The sequence below is a fragment of the Hyperoodon ampullatus genome (genome assembly GCF_949752795.1).
Source record: "Hyperoodon ampullatus genome assembly, chromosome: 13".
Classification (NCBI taxonomy): domain Eukaryota; kingdom Metazoa; phylum Chordata; class Mammalia; order Artiodactyla; family Ziphiidae; genus Hyperoodon; species Hyperoodon ampullatus.
Window position 1 is genome coordinate 3,856,176 of NC_136926.1, and position 23,924 is coordinate 3,880,099.

Here is a 23,924-nt window from a genome sequence, read left to right on the forward strand (position 1 = left end):
CATTGTGGGGACCACGCACAAGCTGGGGACAAAGGAATAAACAAAAAACGTGGCAGTTACCATGGGGGAAACTAAAACAGTGTAAGGGGATGGGCGTGGGATCCACTTTAGATGGGCTGGTCAAGAAATGCTTACACGGAGTCACCACTCCAGTTGAGGGCTGAAGGAAAACAGGAGACCAGCCATGCGACAAGGAAACAAGGCTCTGAGCTTGTTCTCAGTGCAGGCGACTTTGCTCCACCGCGGGTCATTTGGGAACGTCTGGAGACAGATTTGATTGTCACACTGGGGAGCGGGGTGGCACGGGCATCTAGTGCAGCAGAGGCCAGGGATGCCGTTACCCATCCTACAACAGAGCACAGAGAAACCTGGTCCCAGGGCAGGGAGGCAGGAGGCCGGGCGCGGGAGCAGGGGCCAGCCTGAGCAAACTAGCCTGGAGGGCAGGCAGAGGCTGAAGCCTCCGTAAGAAGTGTGGGTTCGGAACCTCGGAAGGCCTGCCTCTGATTTCACTTTTAAAACCCTCTCTCCGGCACCACCGCTAGCAGAAGCAGGTCTCCCGCCCGGGCAGGCTTCCGGGGCGGGACCGGAAGTCCAGGGGGGCGACACGGCGGGCTCGTCCAATAGGGACGCTCGCGGGGCGGGCCGAGAAGGCCGGCGAGGCCAATCTCGCGAGAAGGGCGGCGGCGGCGGCAGAGCCGGGCTGAGCCCAGCGCATCGGAGCTGCCGGCGGGGCGGGCCGCCGGTGAGCGGTGGGGAGTATGGCGGGCGCAGGCGACGAGCGGACGCCGCTGCTGGGCGCGCGGCGGGCGGCGTTCGAGGGCCGGCGCGCGGCGTGCGCGGCCGTGCTGCTGACGGAGCTGCTGGAGCGCGCCGCCTTCTACGGCGTCACGGCCAACCTGGTGCTGTTCCTCAACGGCACGGCGTTCGGCTGGGAGGGCGCGCAGGCCAGCCAGGCGCTGCTGCTCTTCATGGGCCTCACCTACCTGGTGTCGCCGTTCGGGGGCTGGCTCGCCGACGCGCGGCTCGGCCGGGCGCGCGCCATCCTGCTCAGCCTGGCACTCTACCTACTCGGCATGCTGGCCTTCCCGCTGCTGGCCGCGCCCGCCACTCGCACGGCGCTCTGCGGGGCCCCCCGCCCCACGCGCGTCCGCAACTGCTCGGCGCCGCCGTGTGCCGACGCGCCTGCCCGCTACTGCGCGCCCGCCGCGCTGTCAGCGCTCGCGCTCGTGGGCCTGGGCGTGGGCGCCGTCAAGGCCAACATCACGCCCTTCGGCGCCGACCAGGTGAGGGCCGCGCAGGTGCGGGCGAGGGGGCGGGGTCGCCCGCGGGCCCGGAAACCCAAATACCGCGGGGGACCAAGCAGGGTGGGCGCTGGCGCGCGGGGGCTGCAGACTGCGGGGCCTCCTTCCTTTAGGAGGGGGCCTTTAGGAGTTGAGACCTGGGGGAGAGCAGAGGGGTTTCTGGATTGGGCCTCCGCAAGTGCAAAGGCCCTGGGGCCAGAAGAGAGGGACGCTGCAGCTACCGTGGCAGTCGTGTTGCAGTACAGAACACATCAGTGTACCAAGTCTGCACGTACTGTACGCCTTAAACTTACGGAAGGTTATGCGACAAGTATGTTTCAAACAAAAGAAGAAGTGGGAACAGGGGTGGCAGGCAGGTGCTTCGTGAAGTGAAGCTATGTAAAGAGTTTGAGGTCTGTTTTGAATACAGTAGGGAGCCTCTTTTGGGGTTTGAGCAGGGGGTAATGTGATCTGATTTATGTTTCTAAAAAATTCAGTCTCTGTAGGGCGTGGGCCTGGCAGCTGTGGCCTGCCAGCCAAATCTGGCCTACTTCCTGTTTTCGGAGGGCCCACAGGCTAAGAATAAGACCGGTACTTAGGTTTTTGAACGATAGGAAAAAAGTAAAAAGAATATTTTTGTGGCAAATGAAAATGATAGGAAACTCAAACTTCAGCTCACACAAATAAAGCTTTATTGGAACACAGCCCTGCATCTTCCTGGTCACATATGCTGTGGCTGCTTTCACAATACGGTAGCAGAATCAAGTAGTTGTGACCGACTGAACATCACTTAAAATTTAAACTGTTTACACCCTGCCCCTTCACAGGAAAAGTTTGCGGACGTCGGGTATAGAGACTAGGTTGTATGGGAGGTGCTGACAGCAGACAGATCAGGTAGGAGTCTGTTTCACTGGCCAGGTGAGAGATTAGAGACTTGGACTGGGACGGGGGCAGTGGACATGGAGTGAAGTGGTCGATTCAGGATAAGTTACGGAGGTAGAGGGGCCGGGATTGCTGGTGGATCTTATGCAAGCAACAGGGAAGATAACTCCTGGGTTTTTGCGCTAAGTAGCCATGTGATTGCAAACATCTACGGAGGGCTTACTGTGCATCAGGCCCCGTGCCGAGTACTTTGTCAGTTCATAGGACTCCTCTGTTGTTACCGTGCCCATTTTACAGATGAGGAAACTGGGGCTTGAGAGGTTAAATCATTTGCCCAATGATACAGAGCTAGTACGTGACTGAGCCAGGGTGCAAGAGCCTGGCCTCTGAATGTGAACTTTAATCACCCCTGTGAAAGGCGACGCCTTATAATGATGTTGGAAATAATAGTTGCCTAATGTCCTGAATTCTTCACTTCCTTCTCTGCACCATGGATTGTGCTTTCCGTACCTGAACTCATTTGAACCTCATGTGAATCTTATACCCATGTTTTAAATGAGGAAATGGAGGTGCAAAGAGATTTCTTTTGTTGTCCTATAGGTAGTGAGTGGTCAAGCCAGGGTTTAGGTGCCGGTCTGATTTCTTAATGTGTCCTTTAACTGAGATGGGCATTCTGTGACGTTGGCTTTGGCCTTGGGGGTGCCGGCAGCTCATGGGCCAACCGTGAAGGCACAGGACTGGGATTACCCATCTTTAAAGCCCAGGCCACAGGACTAAAGAGCGCCCTGAGTGTTTAGGTTGTGCCCCGTACTGTACCAAGTGCTCTTCCTATGCGATCTTATCTAACACCTTGCAACAATTTATATCCCTAATTGTCCCTGTTTTACAGTAAACGGAGGCTTGGGGGGTTTGACCTACCCAGGTCCACAGCACGTGAGTGGAGGAGCTGGGTTTAAACCCGGAAAGTCTGACTTAAAAATTCCTGCTCTCCAGTAGATAATAGACGAGGGATTAATATTCCTGAAAAGAATGAGTGGTTCTGTAGAGGTTCTCTAGAAGGCATGACAGAATTTGCACTCTTTTGGTGTGTAATTAGATGTGGACCTTAAAAAGAAACGAGCTGTTCTGCAGGAGAACTGACCTCATCTTCTCTAACGTGACACTGTCGTGGAAAAAGGAGAGCCACTCTGTATTTAAGGATATCAGAGAGACTTGACAGCCAAACACAACGTGTGCTTCGTGATTGGAGCCCAGCTTTTCTAAAAGCCATTTATTGGGACGATTGTGATAACTTGATTATAGACCACATATTAGATAAAGTTGCATTGGTGTTAATTTTCTTAGGTGTGATAATGGTTTGTGTTATCTAGAAGAATGGCCTTATTTTTAGGAGATTCATGATGAAATCTTTGGGGTGAAATAATGATGCTGTAACTTATTTTTAAATGGTTCAGCCAACAGTGTATTTCATGTATATACAGAAAAAGAACTAAGGCTGCAAATGAAGGCTGTAGAAGTATATGCTTTACTACTCTTTCAACTTTTCTGTATGTTTAAAATTTTTTTACTAAAAAGTTAAGGGGATGTCCATCAACTGATGGGTGGATAAAGCACGTGTGGTCTCTCCATACAGTGCAATATCCTTCAGCAGTAAAAAGGGATGAAGTACTTGCTTCAACGTGGATGAACCTTGAAAACATCATGCCACTGAACGACGCCAGGCACAAAACCCAGCATGTTCTATGATTCCATTTATGTGAAATGTCCAGAATAGACAGATGCATACAGACGAGGAGGCTAGTGGTTGCCAGGAGTCAGGAGAGGGGAAAGGGAAGCTACTGTAAGAGGAAGTGTCTTGTTGGTGTGACAAGAAATGTGGAATTGGACAGAGGTGATGGTTGCACATCTGTGAATAGACTAAAAACCACTGAGTGGTACATTTCAACAGGGTGAATTTTTTATTATGAGAATTGTATCTCAGTGAAAAAAACATGTAAAAGGAAAATGTTAGTACCCTTCAGCCAAGGTGCTTGCTCTGTGCCAGGTGCTGGCTGGTCTTTGAAGGGGATTTGAGAGGCGTCCCCCAGAGGTGCCACGGCTCGCGGGAATCTCAGTTCCCAGCCCAGGGACTGAACCCGGGCCACGACAGTGAAAGCACCGAATCCTAACCACCAGGCCACCAGGGAATCCTAACCACTAGGCTACCAGGGAACTCCCAGGATTTCTTTTCTTTAATTGAAGTATAGTTGATTGTGTTGTGTTAGTTTCATGTGTACAGCAAAGTGACTCAGTTATACATTTATATACATTCTTTTTCAGATTCTCTTCCTTTATAGGTTATACAAGATATTGAATATAGTTCCCTGTGCTACACAGTAGGACCTTGTTGGTTATTTTATATATAGTCGTGTGTTACCTGTTAATCCCAAGTTCCCAATTTATCCCTCCGCCAGCTTGGTAACCATAAGATTGTTTTCTGTGTCTGTGAGTCTGTTTTGGAAATAAGTTCATTTGCGTCGTATTTTAGATTTCACATATAAGTGACATCATATGGTATTTGTCTTTCTTTGTCTGACTTACTTCACTTAGTATGATCATCTCTAGGTCCATCCATGTTGCTGCAAATGGCATTACTTCATTCTTTTTTACGGCTGAGTAATACTTTGAAGGTACCTTTATGCTTCTCTATCCCTGATGCCTTTGTCTGCGATACAGGGCCTCTAGGAAACCCTCTGAGTGAGAGATGAATGGGGTCATGCTGTGCAGCCCTGAGAAGGAGGCCTTAGCTGACTTTTGAAGGAAGATGTACACCAGAGTCCAGGGGGGATGCTGATGTAAATCATGTCAGCCCTGTCTTTTCCCCTGAGTGATTAACCTTCCTCAGAGGTCACAGTCCTTCTAAATGGATGGCTCCTGTAGCTGAACGAGTGAACTGAAAGAACTCTTTTTTACAAACAAAGAGAGCAAAGATACATTTTTTCTAGAGGGCAAAAAAAAGTTGCGCTGTTATGTGTTTAAAGGAATTTTTCCAAATCAGCCAACTGTCTGACTCACTCCCCAGGATCCTGTTCCTTTAGCTGCACTTCTCTGAGTTGACCGCAGCGGTGTCTTTTGACCGATCATATGATGGTCCTGTTTACCCTTGGTCGGGTAGGGCGGGAGGCAGGTGTACAGACGGTGACGTAATGTGACCCACATGAAGTGTGGGTGTCAGTCCAGGGCATGGAGGCATGTGACTTGCGGTTTATAGGAGCCAGCAGGCTCCTATAAGAAAATTACTGCTATGTGGTTATTTAGGGTCTAGTGATAGGCTTAGGTTCCTGAAGTAATTTTAGTGAATTACATTCGGAAGTTCAAATAAGTCGACTGCCACGTTTACCAGGATGTGTGCTGTGCCACTGTAGATACTGGGAAGGGCCGAGATATAGTTCAGTTAATACGTATATTGTCTTTTTTTTTTTTTAATTTATTTATTTTTGGCTGTGTTGGGTCTTTGTTGCCGCGCCCGGGCTTTCTCTAGCTGCAGCGAGCGGGGGCTACTCTTCGTTGCGGTGTGCGGTCCTCTCACTGCGGTGGCCTCTCCCGCTGCGGAGCACGGGCTCCAGGCTCACGGGCTTCAGTAGTTGTGACACGCGGGCTCAGTAGTTGTGGCTCGCAGGCTCAAGAGCACAGGCTCAGTAGTTGTGGCACACAGGCTTAGTTGCTCCGCGGCATGTGGGATCTTCCTGGACCAGGGCTTGAACCCATGTCCCCTGCATCGGCAGGCGGATTCTTCACCACTGCGCCACCAGGAAGCCCCTGCATTAACTTTAGATATTATGTTTACTGGCCCCCTTTTAAGCTTGCCCCCCACCCTAATTACTTGTTTTTATATCTTTAGTTACATTTTCTCTGTAACCGTGTCTGCTTACAGTTTTTTCTTCCCTCTGGTCTCTTTGCAGGATAGCATGAATATTTGAGTCCATTTTAGTGACATTTAAACGCACTGTGGGGACTTCCCTGGCGCTCCAGTGGTTAGGACTCCGCGCTTCCACTGCCGGGAGGCCCAGGTTCGATCCCTCGTCGGGGTAGTAAGATCCTGTCAGCGGCATGGCGCAGCCAAAAACGATAAAAAAAATCAACGCGTTGTGTTCTCACGGAGAGCTGTCTTAGACATGTAAGGCCTGCTCCGTGCAGATCATTTATCCAGTGATCATGCCAGCGTTTGGTCCAGGACCTGTGCTCCCTTCTGACGTGGGGGGGCCAAGTTTAAGCTCCTCCTGCTGCGGTTTATTTAGAACTCAGATTTTCCGTTTGAGACGGGGGTTACCAGATAATTACTTCAGGCATATTATTTGTTATCACAATAGCCATGTTTAATCATTTTGGATTACATTTTTTTGGAGGGACAAACGATTTTGACTATATATTTACACCTGTACTTTGATCTTAAAAAGTAGAGGTTAAAGTGTCATGTTGCACAATATGACTGCTAAAAAGGTAGTTTCTGTGCATCACAACTGGTTGTTTAGGCCGCCATTGAAAACCTCCTCTCTTACTTAGAAAAGGAGATTGCTCTGTGGATCAGAATTCAGATCTGTTACTGGACCAGGAATCGTCCAGCCTTTTCATAACCTGTAACTTAAGGACGAGACAACAGAAGTTCCCAAGGCAGCAACACCTGACAGTCTTTGTACACGATCCAGCGTCAGCCTTTAGCTAATAACGTTTGTTTAAACATTTTATGAGGCGAAACTGGCTAGGAATGACTCTGGCTGGCGCAGAGCACGTTCTCGTGGTGTCCACGCAGATGGGAGAAGCCGTCCTCGGAGGGACGTCCACGGGGTGCCCACCCCACGTGGACTGTCCCCACCAGGACGGGCTCCAGCTGGGCAGGTCTTGTGGAGAGTGCACACCTAGAACTTGCTTGTGTTACCTGGTGCTTGTGTTTGTCTGCGTTCAGGAAATCAGTGATTTTTGTGCCTTCCAGGGAGCTCTGTCCTTATCAGAACTTCTGATTCCATTGAGAGGCTTCCTGGTCTAAAAATAGCATGCGGTTTTAGTTTGTCTGTAATTTTCCCCTTGTTCCGGATTTATCAAGGCGTGGAGCTATATGGCTGTGAGTAGAAGTCCTCTGGAAAGTTGTTTAAAATGCAGATTCCTGGGCCCCAACCCCAGAAGTGGTGAGTGGGTAGTCCTGGAACGTGGGTCCTGTGAATCTGTATTTTTAAGGAGCATGCCAGGCGTTTCCAAAGCAGGTGGTCCACGGGAGATACTTGGAGAAACTCTCTAGGATTTGTTGGATTTAAGCATAGTTAAGAGAAACACTACCCAGAATCTGTAGTAATTAAAAGCGTAAGATACATTTTTTTTTTTTTTTTGTCAGGGGACCCTCAGTTGTATCTGTAAACACCATTTTGATTGATTGGCTACATTTCTGGTTTTTTTGTCTGCGTCTTGTGGGATCTTAGTTCCCCGACCAGGGATCGAACCTGGGCCCGGGCAGCGAAAGTGCAGAGTTCTAACCACTGGACCGCCAGGGAATTCCCATGTGCTGCCTTGCTTAAAGGCTGTGATGACAACAGTAATTGATATAAAGATATAGTAATATATGAAAACTTCGTATATGTTTTTCACCCTTGAGGATGATCACATGTTTTTAAGTCTCTTTCCTCCCGGTTATTTTAGGTTAAAGATCGCGGTCCAGAAGCCACGAGAAGATTTTTTAATTGGTTTTATTGGAGCATTAATCTGGGAGCAATCGTTTCTCTGGGGGGCATTGCCTACATTCAGCAGAACGTGAGCTTTGTCACCGGCTACATCATCCCCGCTGTCTGCATCGGAGTGGCTTTCATGGCCTTCCTCTGCGGCCAGACCTTCTTCATCACCAAGCCGCCCGACGGCAGCGCCTTCACTGACATGTTCAGGATCCTGGTGTATTCGTGCTGCCCCCAGAAGCGAATCAGGGAACGCAGTCCTAGTGGGTGAGCACTTTATTCTCGTCACAGGCTCAGCTTTCCACGTGACTTACCAACCGTCATAAATAAAGTGCTGGCTTATGTCTGTCCTGTGCTCACCGTGGAGGGGGACACGGGGCTGAGGTTGAAATGTCTCACACCAGCTCCAGGAGGCGGGTGTGAGGTACTTCTGTCTCCATCTTAGAGACAGACCAGCGGCCTCCCTCCCGGGCTCGTGTTTTTCATTTCTAACCTTCACGTTGACCTTCCTCTCACTGCTGATGTAAGATGGAGGCTCCCGACTACGTAGTCGTGTAAAGGTTATAAAGACAGAACCTTGCTGAGGGCATCGAAGAGACAGTGTACTACTTGATGCATTCCTTTGAATGAGAAACCAAGCAGTCGCTTACCTGGTCGCTGCCTGTCTGTGCTCCTTAAGCAGGAAGCTGCTGCGCGGGTCCTTGTGGCCCGTCCCCCGGGGGTCACTGCAGCGCTCTTTGAGAAGGGCAGGAGAGCAGGACTGAGATGCAGGTAGGGTACCTCCATCATCCCCTCTGCAGGGGACTTCCCGGTTTTAGCACCGTATGCCCACGACCTGAGGTCTTAAGGCCCAAAGTCCCGGGTCCCGGGGAGTCCTGGGCAAACTGTGGCGGAAGGTCAGTCACCCTAGATGCAGATTAATGAAGAAAAGTCCAGAACTTAGCTCAAAAAGAGACTTCAGAATTTTTTTGTTGTTACTATTTGATGTAACAACAACATGTAGTAAAATACCTCCCTTTTACCTATACAGTTCTGGGAACTGTGACAGATTCCATCATGTAACCAGAGTGCAGTCAGGGTACAGAGTATGTCCATCCCCCCAGAAAAGTCCCCAGGACCCTTTGGAGTTGAGCCTCTCGACATATTTTGATCAAGGCAGGTGTTGAGATGGGCGCTCAGTCCCTGAGCCCGAGGTTGACGTTCTGCAGGCCGACCCCGCGTCTGTCTGCCTCCTCATGGCTTGTCTGCGTGTGTCTGATTTATGTCCTTGGAGCCATAACAGCTGTCTGACGTTGCTCCCACGGGGTAGATTTGAAGCTGTACCAGAGCAGCTCCGTGGCCGTGCCCCTTTGCTCCAGGCTAAACGTCTCTAGTTGCCTCAGCTGTCCCCGTGAGGAATTCCGGCACATCTCACCATCCCAGTGCCCTGGAATTCTAGCGGGTCAGTGTGGCGTTCAGACTCATAATTCAGAACTGCAGCTGGTGGGGCCCCACTAAAGAATGTTTAACAGTTGAAGCCTCATTGCCTCAGCAGCAAGCAGTAGTGCTTTATGGGGGCCTCGTTTTCATTAGGCAGAAGCAGGGTTTCAGATCCTAGATGTTTAGGCTACAGATTGGATGCCATTAGCAAAATATACCGTTAAATTTTCAGTGTGTCTGTGTGGGTGGTACCTGGTAGACAATTCTGCGAGAGGACACCATTGCTTTGTGGACACTTGGGTTTTAATGCACACGTGGCGTGGTGAAGTCAGTTTGGACTTAGGAATCTGTTTTCCCTGTAGGTTGGTTTTTGAAGTCTTCCTTGGCACAATTAGAAAAGGACCAGCTTGCAGAAAAGTTGATGGTCTAGAGAATTCTCCAGCTGTGCTCTCCTTACGCACAGGTTAGGGCTGTATGACCTTGGGCAGGTTAATGACCTTGTAAAGCCTTCCTTCTCGTGCAGTGGGAAAGGACCCCTCTCATAGGATCAGCGTGAGGCCTCAGTAAGCTAATCAGAGCCCAGTTAAGGGTAACTAGCTGATGAGGATGCTTTTGCGGAAGGTCACATCGTCAAGTTATCATCATCACCAGAAGCATCGCCCCTTCCCCTCTCAGCTCTTCCTTCACGGAAGAGCTGGTGGCCTCCCTGAAAGCCTCCCTCCCAGTCACACTGGTGTAATAGTAAGTAAAGCAGCTCGGGTTTGTAACGAAGTCGGTGTGGTCTTCAAGTCCTGACGTTTGATAAATGACCTAATTTAAAATCCAAACAGTCCAGCACAGTAATTTTTTCAAATGCTCACCCAGTGATGCAGCCGATGTAGTTGTCATCAGCTTCGGATGAAACTGCGGGCCTTCCTCAGCACAGTGGGGCTGGTGGCCAGTGTGACAATGCTGGGGATGAGGTCAGCCACCTTTCAGACGGTGAGGGGCGATCCTACCGTATCTCCTAGTCTCAGGGAAAGGATGGTGGCCACAGTCTCACTCTGGCTAGGAAGTCCTTCTGCCAGCTGTGTCCACGTGTCCCAGTGTTGAGGAGTAATCCAGGTAGCTGTATTGGGTGGGGACGATTAGTAGGTAGCAGAATGGAGTTGAAGCAAATTCAGCACAGCAAGCTGGTTTCCTACCTCCAAACTTAATTTGTTACCAAATAATTGATTTCTGGGGGTGGAAGAAAACTAATTCCTTCATTTTATTTCCCAAAGTGAAGGCATTGGAGTCTTTCAGCAATCTTCTAAACACAGTCTGTTTGATTCATGTAAGATGTCTCATGGAGGGCCATTCCCGGAAGATAAAGTGGAAGATGTGAAAGCTCTTGTCAAGATTGTCCCCGTTTTCTTGGCTTTGATACCTTACTGGACAGTGTATTTTCAAGTGAGTGGTGACATTCAGGTTTAATTTCCTCTATCTCCCCGTGAACGCTACCCCGGCACTCGTTTTGGCCATCGCTGAAGTGCGCAGGGTTCCTGGCTTTCTTTGTCACGAGCCTTCAGGATCTTGGAATCTTGTTTTTAGTTACGGACTCATTTTTGCTGATTGAAATGTTTTGAAAACCTTAAAACGAAGCTAAGGATGGGGATGCTCTGTTTTTCCAGACCCCACCTTTTAATATGGTTTCTCATTGGGATAATGGTTACTTCTTTTTCAAAGTTCATCTCCAGATGACTTTTATGGTGACCAAGTAATTGACCCGTGTTTTCAAACCTGAGCGTTGCAAGTCTCAGCACAGTGTGGTCTGGGGGAGGGCGCACGCTGCGAGTGAGTGACAGCCGTGCTCATGTAATGACAGCTGCTTTCTACACCCAGATGCAGACGACGTATGTTTTACAAAGTCTTCATTTGAAGATTCCAGAAATTTCCAGTATTACAACCAATCCTCATACGGTGAGAACAGTTGAAATGATCTGAAAATTGTCTTTGGGGGTTTACGTGACAAATGGATTCCTTCTACCAATGGTAGATACTTTGTAATAACAGCAGTTAGCTTGAACTAAAAGCATTCCTTGAATGCTGAAATGGAATTTGAATGGAATGTTGAAATGGAATGTTTACTTATTTCTGAGACTGTTTCCCATTGGTTATGTCCTTTGCTAGATTAAGTTGACTCCTGACGTTAATATTTCACCTGATTCTTCTTTCCCCCGAGAAAGCACAGAAAAACAAATGCAAATCCCTTTAGAAATAGAAGCCTTTTCTCAGTACCAGTGTCTTGAGACAGACTATTTTCCTGGAAGGTTATACTTTGTACAAATGAACTTTTTTTTTTTTTTTTTTTTTTGGCGGTACGCAGGCCTCTCACTGTTGTGGCCTCTCCCGCTGCGGAGCACAGGCCCCGGACGTGCAGGCTCAGCGGCCATGGCTCACGGGCCCAGCCACTCCACGGCATGTGGGATCTTCCCGTACCGGGGCACGCATCGGCAGGCGGACTCTCAACCGCTGCGCCACCAGGGAAGCCCTGATGAACTATTCTTGAAATAAGCTTTTCCCATTTAGATGTTAGTTGTCAGACGAGTGACTGCTGACACTGCAGAAAAATAAGCAGGTGTCTTCTGTGTTTCCCACTCCCAGTTTCCAGCAGCCTGGCTAACCATGTTTGATGCTGTGCTCATCCTCCTGTTAATTCCCTTGAAAGATAAAGTGGTGGATCCCATCTTGAGAAGAAACGGGCTGCTCCCATCGTCCTTGAAAAGGATTGCGGTGGGCATGTTCTTTGTGATGTGCTCGGCCTTCGCAGCAGGTGAGAAGTCGTTTCCGGTTCCGGTTGTGGGTGATGCGGAATGTGGCCACACGCTGCATGGCACTCAGGAAGTGTGTGTACTTCAAAAGAGGACATATACGGGTTATTCTAACACTGAGTGATGTTCATTTTCTAGTTTTTCATTTATGAAGCTTAAGATTTTTTTCCTAAGGGTTTGTCTGTTTTTGTTTTTTTTTTTTAGAACTATAACCAGTGAAATGCTCTGGAAAGTGACTTGGGTTGAATCAAAGGAGGCTTGTTGTCTCCTAGTGACTTAGATTTTAGAGAGCTGTTAATTGCTGTGTAGGTGAAATTTCATAAATTAAAGGTGTTAAATAATCCTCAGAGCTGTGATTCTTAATGTCAGGTCCATTAATCAGCTTCATATACCCTGAACCTTTTGCACTTTTATGTAAAATTTTACATGCATCTTCCTGGAGAGAAAGGTTTTTTTGTTTTGTTTTGTTTTTAAATCAAATACAGGTTTGTAACCAGCCTCCATCCCCCAGGAAAAAAGAAAGAGGTTAAGAACTAATGCCTGAGTATTCCAACACCTTTTGGGGGCTCCATTCTGTTTGCATAAATCTTAGATTCTGAAGTATAAGCTGAAATATCATGTGCTGATAAAACTGAGGTGTTGCTGACTTTCTCACCTTGCTTTGGAGCTCTTCATTAATATTTGAAAATGAGTGAACTGTGAAATAGCTTAGTTATATAACAAGACAAGAAAAGCCGATATTCCTGAATCACCTATATATCATCTCTGTTATGAGGAATGTAATGTTAAGCACTGCTGAGATGGAATTTAATATTCTCCGACAGTGCTTCACAGCAGCCTCAGTCCACTCTCGCCAGGGTGAACACAGTACTAAATATAGTACTATCTATTGATACAGTACTCAACAGATTTAAAGAAATGAGTCCCTAGGCTTAAGAATTCTATATTCCAGACACTGGGGCATCTTAGGAGACAATTATGTTGTTTCTTAATCAAATAGGTAATTAAAGGGAGGGCGTGTCTGAATGAAGTTTCTGCTGTGTGCTTTCTGTGTGATTCGTTTCTCTTCCAGTCCTGTGCACATGGGGAGGTAAGCCAGAGCAAACGAGAGCTGGATTACAGCGGGGCTCTGATTGCAGGTCTCGTGCCACAGAATCGGTGATGGGCAGAGCCGCTGTGCTGGGGTGGTGCCCTGAGTGCCTGCCATGGGCCCGGCTTCTTCCTGGGCTGGGGAGCCCCCTCTCTGTGCCCCGACCAGCCAGTCACACCCCTTGGAAAGGAGTCCTTGTCCTCTCCCTGTGGGAAAGGGGAGGTTGCTGCTTCCCCAGGCATTTTCTAGCAGACTCCAGCTTTGGTTCCTCTAATACCGTCTCGTCTCCCAGTTTCATTTATGGCTGGATAGCTTCTCCAGGCTGCCCTGAGAACCCCGGGGGCTTCCCGGTGGTTTCTTTGCCTGTTTACATGGGAAACGACAGCAGACGGGTGACGGTTGTCCAGCGGGGCAGTCAGTGCTGTCTTAAAAGTGCGGGCCGTGCCGGCAGTTCACTTCCTGCTCAGCAGGTCGGGCTGTCGTCAGGTGGCCACGGGCGCCTGCGGAGAGGCAGGTACTCTGCACTGTGTGACCATGACCGCTCTGAACTTCAGCATCTGAAGTGATCACTTACACGCGGAAAACACCGCTGAGGCTGGTGTCCTAAAGAGGCTCTCTTTGCCGAGTGGCCAGATGTTGGGAAGGAGCTTAATGGTCACTGGTTTAAAGAGTTTAAATACCTGGCAACTGGACTTAGGCACAATGTATTAAATTTAATGTAAGCAGTAACTGGTGTTTCATGCCGTTTCATTTCCAGCTCCAGTGAATATTATTTAACTGGAACATTAATGACCTTTGAATACAGACCTGAAATCATTACAGCAAACCAAAGTTTTAATAGAAAAGAGACTATTTTGCCTTTTAACTTACTACATTCAACCATGATAAATCAGGATCTTCCATTTAGTACCATCCCTGCCGGTAATAATTCTTTCTTTAAATTTTCTTAGATGAGAATCAGGCATGTCCAAGGGGTTTCTTCTAGTCTGCTTGAGGAAAAAAAAGAAGTGTGTTAATTGGTCAGATTTCCTTGCCCCTTAAAAATTGTGTGTGTTCTTAATTTACTAACATCATAGATGCTCACTGGAGAAAAGGGAACCTTAGAAACATAAAGGAGAAAATAAAAATCAACTGTAATTTCCCCAGAGATGCTCATTCCTGGGATGGTGTGTATCTGTCTAATCCCGTTTGTGTGTGTCTGCATACGTACACACACACCTTCTGTGTTTCTGCGAAAATGAGATACTCCTGCGTCGTCTGGAGGGCTCGCGTTCTCCCTCGGCCTCTGTTCTCTGCGCCGTCCGGCCAGCCGTCCCACCAGAGAGGAGCTTCAGTGATTTCTCACGCTCTTGTCTCTTGGGGCTCGACCCTCATTATTTGTGTCCCCCTTGCCAGCGCCCCTTCGTTTCCGTTACCTGTTCACCCCCCGTCCTCACGGAGCCGTGCTTTCCTAACTAGTAAGAGCGCAGAGCAGGTCCTGTGCGACAGGTTACTTCCGTTCTCTGCCAGGCCTTGCAGAAGGACTAAATCTGTGTATCGTCCCCACCAGTACTGCCCCATCACGCACGCGCGTGCGCACACACACACAGACACATGCACACGCACATGCACACAGGCACATATGCACACACAGACACACACAGACGCACGCACACACAAACACGTGCACACACACAGACACACACAAACTCATACACACACAGGCAGACACACACACGCACACACACAGACACATACACACTGTCTTAAGCCTCTCTTGCCTTTCCTGTGGAGGACAAGAGTCTTCTCCAGCTTCAGTACTTATTCCCCTAAAACAGGCTGAGTGGGTGCTTCCCCCTCTGCTCTTGGATTGGATGGAGCCCTTCCATATAGAGGATCGGTGGCCAGCACAGCGCAGTGATCTTTCGGTCTCAGGGCAGTGGCCCCGGGCTGGCTGGAGCTCGGCCCACGCAGAGGAAGCCCACAGTGCTTTATCCTGTGCGTTGAAGGCGCTCCAGCCAGGCTGACGCCACGGCCCCCTTGGTGCTGCCCGCTGCCCTGCCAGGGAGTGGAGCTGTCGCTGTGGACAGGGCCCTTAATGCCACCACCAGCGTCCTGATAACCGCTGGGCCGCGCCGCACGCGCCCCTTTCCAGAGCAGCAAGCGCTTTGCAGTGACCGCTCTGCATGCCTTGGCCCGCTCTGTGTGTCTCAGTTGCAGGATGGGTGTGAAGGTCGATCACCTCTGGGAGGTCTCTCTTTCCCTTGGCCCTTTGATGTGTTTTCTATTTGTTTGGACATTTCATTTGAGATATGTTGTGGGCTGCAGGTTCCAGAGTTTGTCTTTCATCCAGTCAGTCATACCCTGGTCCTTTCTCATGCTCAGGTTTTAAAAGGAATATTTTTAATATATTCCGTTGTCCTCTACCCAGACTCCTGTCCTTCCTCATACGGTTTTAAATCCGTATATTTTTACATATACATTAGATATTATGGCCCGCTATTTCATTTGCAATTAGAATCCTTTAAAAACAAAACCTAGCGACATCTTTACCTTAAGAAATTGGTCCTACACGTTGTTGTTTTAAACTTTATTTTGATCTGCTTATTTTTTGTTTTGTGGAGAGTAGCTGTTTCTGATCTTGCTTATTTTCCCATGTCTTTCTGCCCCGCGAGGCAGATGACCGATGATCCAGTGAGGTCTTGGTGCTGCTGAGGGCAGAGGGTGGTTCGAAAAGTCGGGGTTACAGTCGTCCCCCTTATCCCTGGTTTTGCTTTCCGTGGTTTCAGTGACCCCATGGTCAATGGTGGTCCGAAAATACCTACAGTACAATGAGATATTTAGAGAGAGGGGAAGACCACCTTCACGTAACTTTTGTTACAGTATATTGTCATAATTGTTCTATTTTATTATTAGTTACTGTTGTTAATCTCTTACTGTGCCTGATTTATAGATTAAACTTTATCAGAGGTATGTGTGTGCAGGAAAAAACATAGTATATGTAGGATGTGGAACTGTCCTGGGTTTCAGGCATCCCCTGGGGGTTTTGAACGTGTCCCTCAGAGATAAGGGGGGACCACTGTACTTTGCTGACAAGGTTGAGCCCGTCTGCACAAGGGAACCGGCATTAGTGGTAGTAGTGGTAGTTGTAATAGTGATGACGGTCAGTGAATCAGCTTCAATCTGTTCCCTTGAAGGGAAAAACATCTCCAAATTTATGACCTTCTGATAAGTAAATAGCACGATTAATCTTTTCATTGCAGGACTGTTTAGCTTTCCCCTGCTCCCTCTTTTAAAAGAAATAAAAGGTGTTCAGGTGAGCGATGCGGAGACTTGAGGGTTGCGCTCACCATGGTGCGCGCTGGTTTGACGAGGCGCCGCTGGGCGCAGCCCCGCGAGGTGTGGGTCACGTGACCACTGCTTTTAGCAACCCACCTCGGAAGCTGAAAGTAGGGGGATTCCTGAGGTCGGGGGCTTCTGGGGGAAGCCGTGTCATAGGGCGTTATCCTTTCATGTATTTCTCAGAATCATCAACAGACATCTTGTACCAAGCATCTAGTTTTTTAGTTTAATTGCAAATGTTAATGAATAAATGCTCATAACCTACTTACGAATTGTAGGAATTCTGGAAAGCAAACGGCTGGACCTCGTGAAGGAGAAGACCATTAACCAGACCATTGGAAATGTCGTTTACTACGCTGCGGATTTGCCGATCTGGTGGCAGGTCCCTCAGTACGTGCTGATTGGCGTCAGTGAAATATTTGCGAGCATCGCAGGTGAGGTTTCCTTGCTGTCGGGGCGTCCGCGTCCAGTCCTGTCTCAGCACGATAAAGCCCGTGCTGTTTCCTTCTTTGTTAGGCTGTGTCGAGACGGAAACAGCACGGTGCTTGGTGGGTGCTGGTGGGCAGTTGTGGTGCAGAGTGTGAATTGGTGAGGAAAGAGCAATGCTGTGCCTGAGGCTCTCCTTTCTTGGTGTAAAAGGATCCCCAAAACATCAACATGAAGTTCATCTACCGTAGAGGGTCCACAGGAGAGGATAAAAGAAGGAAGACTCCTGTAAGCGCTGCCTGGCAGCTGCTAATAACCAAGCCCTGCAGTCCTGCCACCATGGCCAGGCCTCGGGGTCCATCACTGCCTGGCTCTCAGTGTCTTCGTTCAGATTTATAAGGAAGCAAACCTAATTTTTAAAACCTGTGCTCACAGGCCTCTCTTCCCTATTGGTGAGATTACGTGGTGGCATGTGGACACGTACATTCTGTGCAGGCCTGTTCCCAGCTGCTGGGAGCAAGGGAAGGAGGAAATGAGCGATGCCCAGAGGATGGGGCTGGGAGGGCGGCAGTTGTCACCTCTCCTGCCTCCTGCAGAGCTCACGCGGACCGGCTGATGAACTCGTGGAGGGAATAAGTCGCACGGGGTGGCCCTTCCTTTAGAGCACAGTGCAGATCTCCACGTCTGCTTATCACAGTGGTGATTCGGCTTATAGATGCCTCTGCTGGAACTGTTCTAAGATACCTTGCCTTTCAGGTAGAATTCCTGAGTCGGTTTCCCCCCTTTAAGTACTTTGTGTGCAAAGTCCCGTTAGTTAAGAGTGTGGGCAGGTTTTGCTTCTTCAAACTTTCTCTCCATGAGGAACGAGAAACTCCAAGAGCTGACAAGTCAGATGCTGCCTTCAGGTGTGAAGGCGGGAGGTGACTGGCCACCTTGCGGAGTTTCTAGGGGCTGTGACTGCAGGAGGTGAGCAGCCCACCGGGTGCTGTCTCTGAGCCGCGCCCCAGAGCCCGGGTGTCCGAGGGCCGCGGCGTGGGCACCCTGCTCCTGTCCCAAGACGCCCTCCTTTTCTTCCCCAGGCCTGGAATTCGCGTACTCGGCCGCCCCCAAGTCCATGCAGAGTGCCATCATGGGCTTGTTCTTCTTCTTCTCTGGCGTCGGGTCCTTCGTGGGCTCAGGACTGTTGGCGCTGGTGTCCCTCAAGGCCATCGGGTGGATGAGCAGCCACACGGACTTCGGTAAGGCCCCCCTCGCGGCCCCCCTCCCCGTCGTTGGCAGTGACCAGCACCCCAGTCCTCAGGCCGTGTGGAGCGCCCGGGACCAGACGTGCTCCGCGTCGCTGGGCTGCCCCGGGAGGCCCCGGCCTGCTCCCCGCGCCCTGTCACACCACCCGCCTCCCCTCGTTTACCCACGTCCCTGATGGTCCCCTGGGGACGGGTGGGCCTCTCCTGCCCCAGGTCGGCCTCCAGCAGCAGCTCTGTGGCTGCTGTTTTCTCGGAGCGTCTGTGACGAGTAGACTGACCCTCCCACCTTCAGGTCCAGCACTAGTTTTATTTTATTATGAGGCAAATAAAATCTGTATCACAAATTTCCCTTCATTTATCAGGTTGGCCAGAAAGTTTGTTCGGTTTTAAGTAAAGCCACGTTTTTCATTTTCATGAAGAACTTTATTGAACAACGTATTCACTAACCTAACGAACTTTTTGGCCAACCCAGTATCTTATTTTCGTATTTTTTTTCTTTTCTTGATGGTACCTTTTAATTTCCTGCTGTTAAAAAAAAAAAAAAGAGATAATAAGTTCCTTGTTAAAAACAAGTATTACTCATTATTAATCATAATGGGATTTTACAGCTAATACCAGTAGGTGGCAACTTGAGCAAAATCACTCCCGAGAGATGCAAGCTTTGCTGTTTCCATATTTATGATAGCCTTTAAACAGACCCAGGAGATGGAGGTGTGTTTCTTCTTTGTATGTTGTACCAGTAAAAACCACCATATTGCTTTTCCTTGTATAGGCCTGTGGCGTTTGCCGTCCCCTGTAGAAGGTGTGATCCCAGGTTTCGTGGCTTCTCTGTGCTCAGTACCCCCTGGGTACTGAGCCACTTCTAGGTTCTAAATCCCCTTGAAAATCTGGTGAAAGCTTAGAGACTGTTTTCCAGAAATTGCAGAATTCCAAAAGCCCTCCCATGATTCGGTTAAAATTCCCGTCTTGAGGGGGGCGTTTTGGCCCAGAGACCCCTGATGCAGCTTCCAGAAACCGGAGCCCCTGCTGCCCCCGGGCACCACTGGTGATGTGTCCAGCTGGTCCGGCTGTGAGAGCCAGTGGTGTGCGGCCAGGCCCTCCTGGCTGTGCTGAGGAGGGGCTGTGCTCGTTACTCCGGCCCCTCGGAGGGCAAGTCCAGTCACACAGGGTTCTGGGAGTTCTCCTGCGCTCTTGGCGTCACGGAATCTGTTTTGTACGTATGACGGACCTCCTTCAAAGAAAGACTTGTTATAGGGACCACACCTCGGTAGTTCTTAAGACATAGATTCTGTTTTTTTACTTTCACGTGTATCTTAAAGGATCGATTGGTTTTTGTCATTCTCATTGCTTTCCAGTGATTTAATCCACCCCCGCCCCCCCAGCCATTACTAACTTCATAACTGGTAGTTTACCTGTCAGTCATCCTTTGCTTCTGACAGGTAGTTTTAAAACTTTTCATTGTGAGGTTTTTGTCCAGTATTGATGCACATGGCACACGTGGACAGATGTTGGACCTGCATTCTGTTTGTTGTGTTATTTTCACGAAAGAGAAGTGCCTTGTCGTGTGTCCTGGATCGGCTGCCCTGTCCAGGAGTGCAAGGTGGTCTCTCCTTGTTTTCCCTCCAGTCCCTTCTGCCCAGAGCCCCATGTCCAGTGATGTGAGAGGACGTGGCAGGTCGGCTCCCGCTCGGTTAGGGGCAGATGGCTGTCATGGGTGGTGGTTTGGAGAGAGAATGGGACAGGTGACACCTCCCCGCCGCTCCCAGATCCTTGTTTCTGTAGGAGGAGCAGCAGATGTGATCCCAGATTTCACGGCTTCTCTGTGTCCTGGGCTCTCCCCGGCTCTGCCCTGCGGCAGGTCCTGCCTGCATTAGGGCTCCGGCGGCAGTGGGGCTGGCTCAGCATTTCCTGGCTGACACGTGGATAACTTCCCGTCAGGTTCCAGGACCACATCTGAAGGAGGAGTCCCTAGATTCTCACCTCGTTGTGTTCTTCTCTCCCTGCCCTCCCCTAGGCCTGCTTGTCCTATTATTATTATTATTGTTTAGACTGGGGATCACGTCCGTACTGTGGAGGGCACTGGTCTTGAGTGCACAGCTTGGTGTGCGTTTCATCCAGATCAAAATGCAGGACGTGGAAGGGTGCCTTCTGTCCTTTCTGAGTTAAGCCCCCCGCCCCCGGCAAGATGAACTCTGTTCTGAGGTCGGCCCTGCTGAGTCCTGTGGCCTCTCTCGTCCTCTGCCGTGGCTGTGGCCTTTCACTCAGCACTGAGTTCTCAGAGTCATCCCAGCGATCGGTTCTTTGTTATTTCTGCAGAGTATCCGTCGTACGAATAAGTCAGAATTCATTTATCTGTTCTGCTGCGTGTGGGTGTTCGTGGTGTCTCCAGTTTGAGGCTGTCACAAATAAAGCAGCTGGGAATGTTCTTGTGCATATGTCTGGGGGACACATGAAGCTTGTTTATTGGGGCCCAGGAGTCAGTCTTAGCAAATATGAAACACCCAGAGTTTACCGTCTTTATACGCAATTGCCTTCTGTCTGTGAAGAGGCCCAAGAAAGTACAGGGTGATCACTTTTAGGTGGTGGACCCAGTTCTGAATACCCTTCCTAACGCCAGACTGCGACCGGCCCTGGCAGGGAAGACACCGTGCACAGTTCGCTCGGCCTGCCAGCTTTGAGCTTTGGAAGTTGTAAATGACTCCTTAGTTTGGGGAGATGGATGTTTCAGAGCCGGCACTACGAACGGCGTGATTGGTGTTTTGACGACAGCCTTGCTGAGGTGGCACCAAGCAGCACTGCAGTGCTGGCGTCTGCAAACCAGGGTCCAGGGGCTGGGATCTCTGTGTCCAGGGTGGAGCCCACCCGCAACGAGGACCAAACCACTGTTTTCAACTCTCTGACCACGGTTGAATAAATAACACAGTCTGGTAGAAATTGTAGGTATTACTGGATCTCTTCCCAAAGCAGTAAACATATGAAATCATTGTCTTCTACAGCCTGAAGGAGTGAGGATTCTTTAAAAACATGTGAGTGCTTATTATACAAACATGTGTATTATATCTGTTCATTAGATCTGTTAAATAAAAGCAGTGTTAAATGTCCGATTTTAATGCGTATATGTTCAGATAGAAAAAGGAAGTTCCAGAATAACCCAGCTTGACAGAGACCTTCAGAGGAAAGGAAGTCTGGCGTTTTAAATAAGCCAATGGGAGACGCTTTTGAAGCCGGTCAGAGAGCACGGCAGCTTTCTTCCTAAGATGCCAGCGTCCTCCAGAGATGCTGCTGACGCCCCGCCCCCCTCTGTTCGGCAGTGGGCCTGGCCCTTTCCAGTGGGTGGCCAGCGGCGTCAGCGGTAGACCGTCCAGGGCTGTGGTGACGCCGTCTTTGCTGGGAGCCGGGGTGGCGTGCTGTGTGCGGCTCTGGTGTCCCCTCCACACAGCCCTGCGTCTCCACGCTGCGTGGCCGCTTCTCAGGGGACACACGGCAGGTTTACAGCCCTGGGGCCCCGGACCTGCATGTGGACTGGGGCTCCTAACGGGGCCCCGTGAAGAGGAGGTGGCCGTGTGGCCCGGGTGCAGTCTCCACGTTTGACAGGCAGGGAACCTGGGCCCAGAGACCAAGACGCTGGGGTTTGAGCCTCCTTGGTGGAGCTCCGCGGTCCGTGCCCTTAACCTCCGCCACCTCGGCATTCATTGGGCACTGAACGGAGCCTCTCACGTAGGACGCCTTGTGTGGTGCTCAGGCCAGAGTTGGCCATTCAGTGTGTCAGCTCCTAGGGTTAAAGTGGGCACCTGTGTATCAACCTGCAGCCTGAAGTTTTTAAGGAGAAACGTGAAAAGCAAGCTTTTGCCTTCCCCTAGCGCGTGGAGTGTGTGTTCAGCCGTCTGTCCCGGCCTGTGACGGTACTTTGTTTGATGTCAGGTGACGACACGGGAGTCCAGCACTCACACCTGACGTGACGTCCGGGCTGCGTCCTGGCCCGATGCGCGGTCTTGGCACGTGTGCAGACCATAGACCCAGGCGAGGAGGGCCGTCCGCCGCAGGATCTGACGTGGAGACAGTGGGGGGCTCCTCATCGTGTGGGGGCAGGAGGCCCCAGCCCGGAGCCCGTGTTGAGACACAGCTGACTCACAGTGGCTTTGGAAACAAAGCACTTGTGTATTTTGAATTAGGGGTAGGATTCTTTTCTCTCTTTCTTTTTTTTCTTTTTTAATGACCACAGTTAAAAGTCACCCTGACCTTCGTAGGAACCAGGTTAAATAAATAAAATCTTTAAAACTCTCTCTAAGTGCAGCTTCCTTGCTTCTTTCTTTCCTTTTCTCTAGGCAACATCAACGGCTGCTATTTGAACTATTACTTTTTCCTTCTGGCTGCTATTCAAGGAGCTACCCTCCTGCTCTTCCTTATTGTTTCCGTGAAATATGACCTGCAGCGGTCGAGAGCAAACGGCACGCCCGCCAGCAGGAGGACCTGATGCTCCTGCACCCCCGTCAGGTCTGTTGGACGGACAGATGGACGGACAGATCCGTGGGAAGGTGCTCTGGGGGCTCGGAGAGCAAACGGCTGACTTCCCTAAAACTTGCGTGGTGCCGGGGTTGGTTCCTTCTTTTCCACCCGGTGGCCTAGGTAAGTGCCTTCCTGTGGTTGAGCCCTGCTAAAGGCCCCTGGTCGCCCCGCAGCTGGTTTCCCCTCTTACAGACACCTGCTGCCGCGGGTACAAAGTCTCGGGAGGCGACACCCATGCTGGTTGGCGTCCCGGTATTTTAAACACATCTCATCCTCTCCTTCCCACAACACACGTTCTCACTTTCTTTTCTTCTGATGAATAAACATCTGTTTATATTGAGGAAGGGGAGGATTTGTTAAGAAATAAAAGTGTGGTCAAGTGCTGCCGAGGTTTTAAAGAAAAGCCCTGTTTATGGTTTCTCTCATGAGCCACAGATCTTGCCCGTGCGGGTCCTCGGCACCGGCCGGTGGTGAATGTGTTCTGTCTGCTGCTTCCCGTAATGCTGAGTTCTTAAACCATCGCCATTGCTCTTTTGTTGCTCTTTCCTTAAGAGCGTGATGTTTCATTAAAAACTATTTAAGACTGTGTGTTCCGTCTCAGCCTGCAGAGCAGCCTAATGCGTGTTTTAAACCCCGCCTGGTCAGTCCTTGTGTACAGTTTCATTCTGGTACCGTCGAGACTAAAGACCCACCATGGTGGGTGGAAGGAAACCCCCCTTCTGAGCAGCACTGGTGCGATTGGAGACCGTTGGGAGTGCCCGTTGTGGTCCGGAGCTGTCCGCAGTCACCGACTCTGGTCGTGGTGTTCTCTGTGACATGGGCGTTCTCATTTTGTCTAATAAACTGTTGTCTTATTCGTTGCTGTATTTTTGCCGTAATTTTATTATAAAAAGCACCTCGAATATGAGACCCACTGGCTCCTTCTCTGCGTGGTCTGTCCACAGTCGTCGTGTATTTGCGTTTACGTGTGGATATCATGAGGGTTCCTGAACTGTCACGGGGTACAGGGTCCTGAGTCAGGAACTGACGAAAAGTCACGATAAAATACCTGTTCCTGACGCAGCTCTTTGATTTCTCTAGGATAGTGATTCTTGAGCCTGCTCTGTATTAAAATAGAACTTTATGTTTGGCGGAAACAGAAAAACAAATGCAAACACCCTACTCGTTTTGGGTTATCTTGTCGTTTTTAATACAAAGTATAGAAAAACACAAGGAGGTCGTGACTGGTGGGGTTCAGACAGATTGCGGACCGATGACTCTGTAACACC

The 23,924-nt window shown here is 49.8% G+C and overlaps 1 protein-coding gene across 1 annotated transcript; it reads left to right on the top strand.

Moving 5' to 3' along the window:
* Positions 1–758: 758 nt before the first annotated feature.
* On the top strand, positions 759–23,563 carry SLC15A4 (solute carrier family 15 member 4; the record flags this gene model as incomplete). The annotated part of the gene is made up of 8 exons (XM_079717514.1): positions 759–1,283; positions 7,830–8,125; positions 10,540–10,708; positions 11,141–11,218; positions 11,903–12,071; positions 16,759–16,914; positions 17,986–18,144; positions 22,476–23,563. 8 exons carry the CDS (start codon positions 759–761, stop codon positions 22,622–22,624), a joined length of 1,701 nt encoding a protein of 566 aa, XP_079573640.1. The 3' UTR covers positions 22,625–23,563.
* Positions 23,564–23,924: the final 361 nt, after the last annotated feature.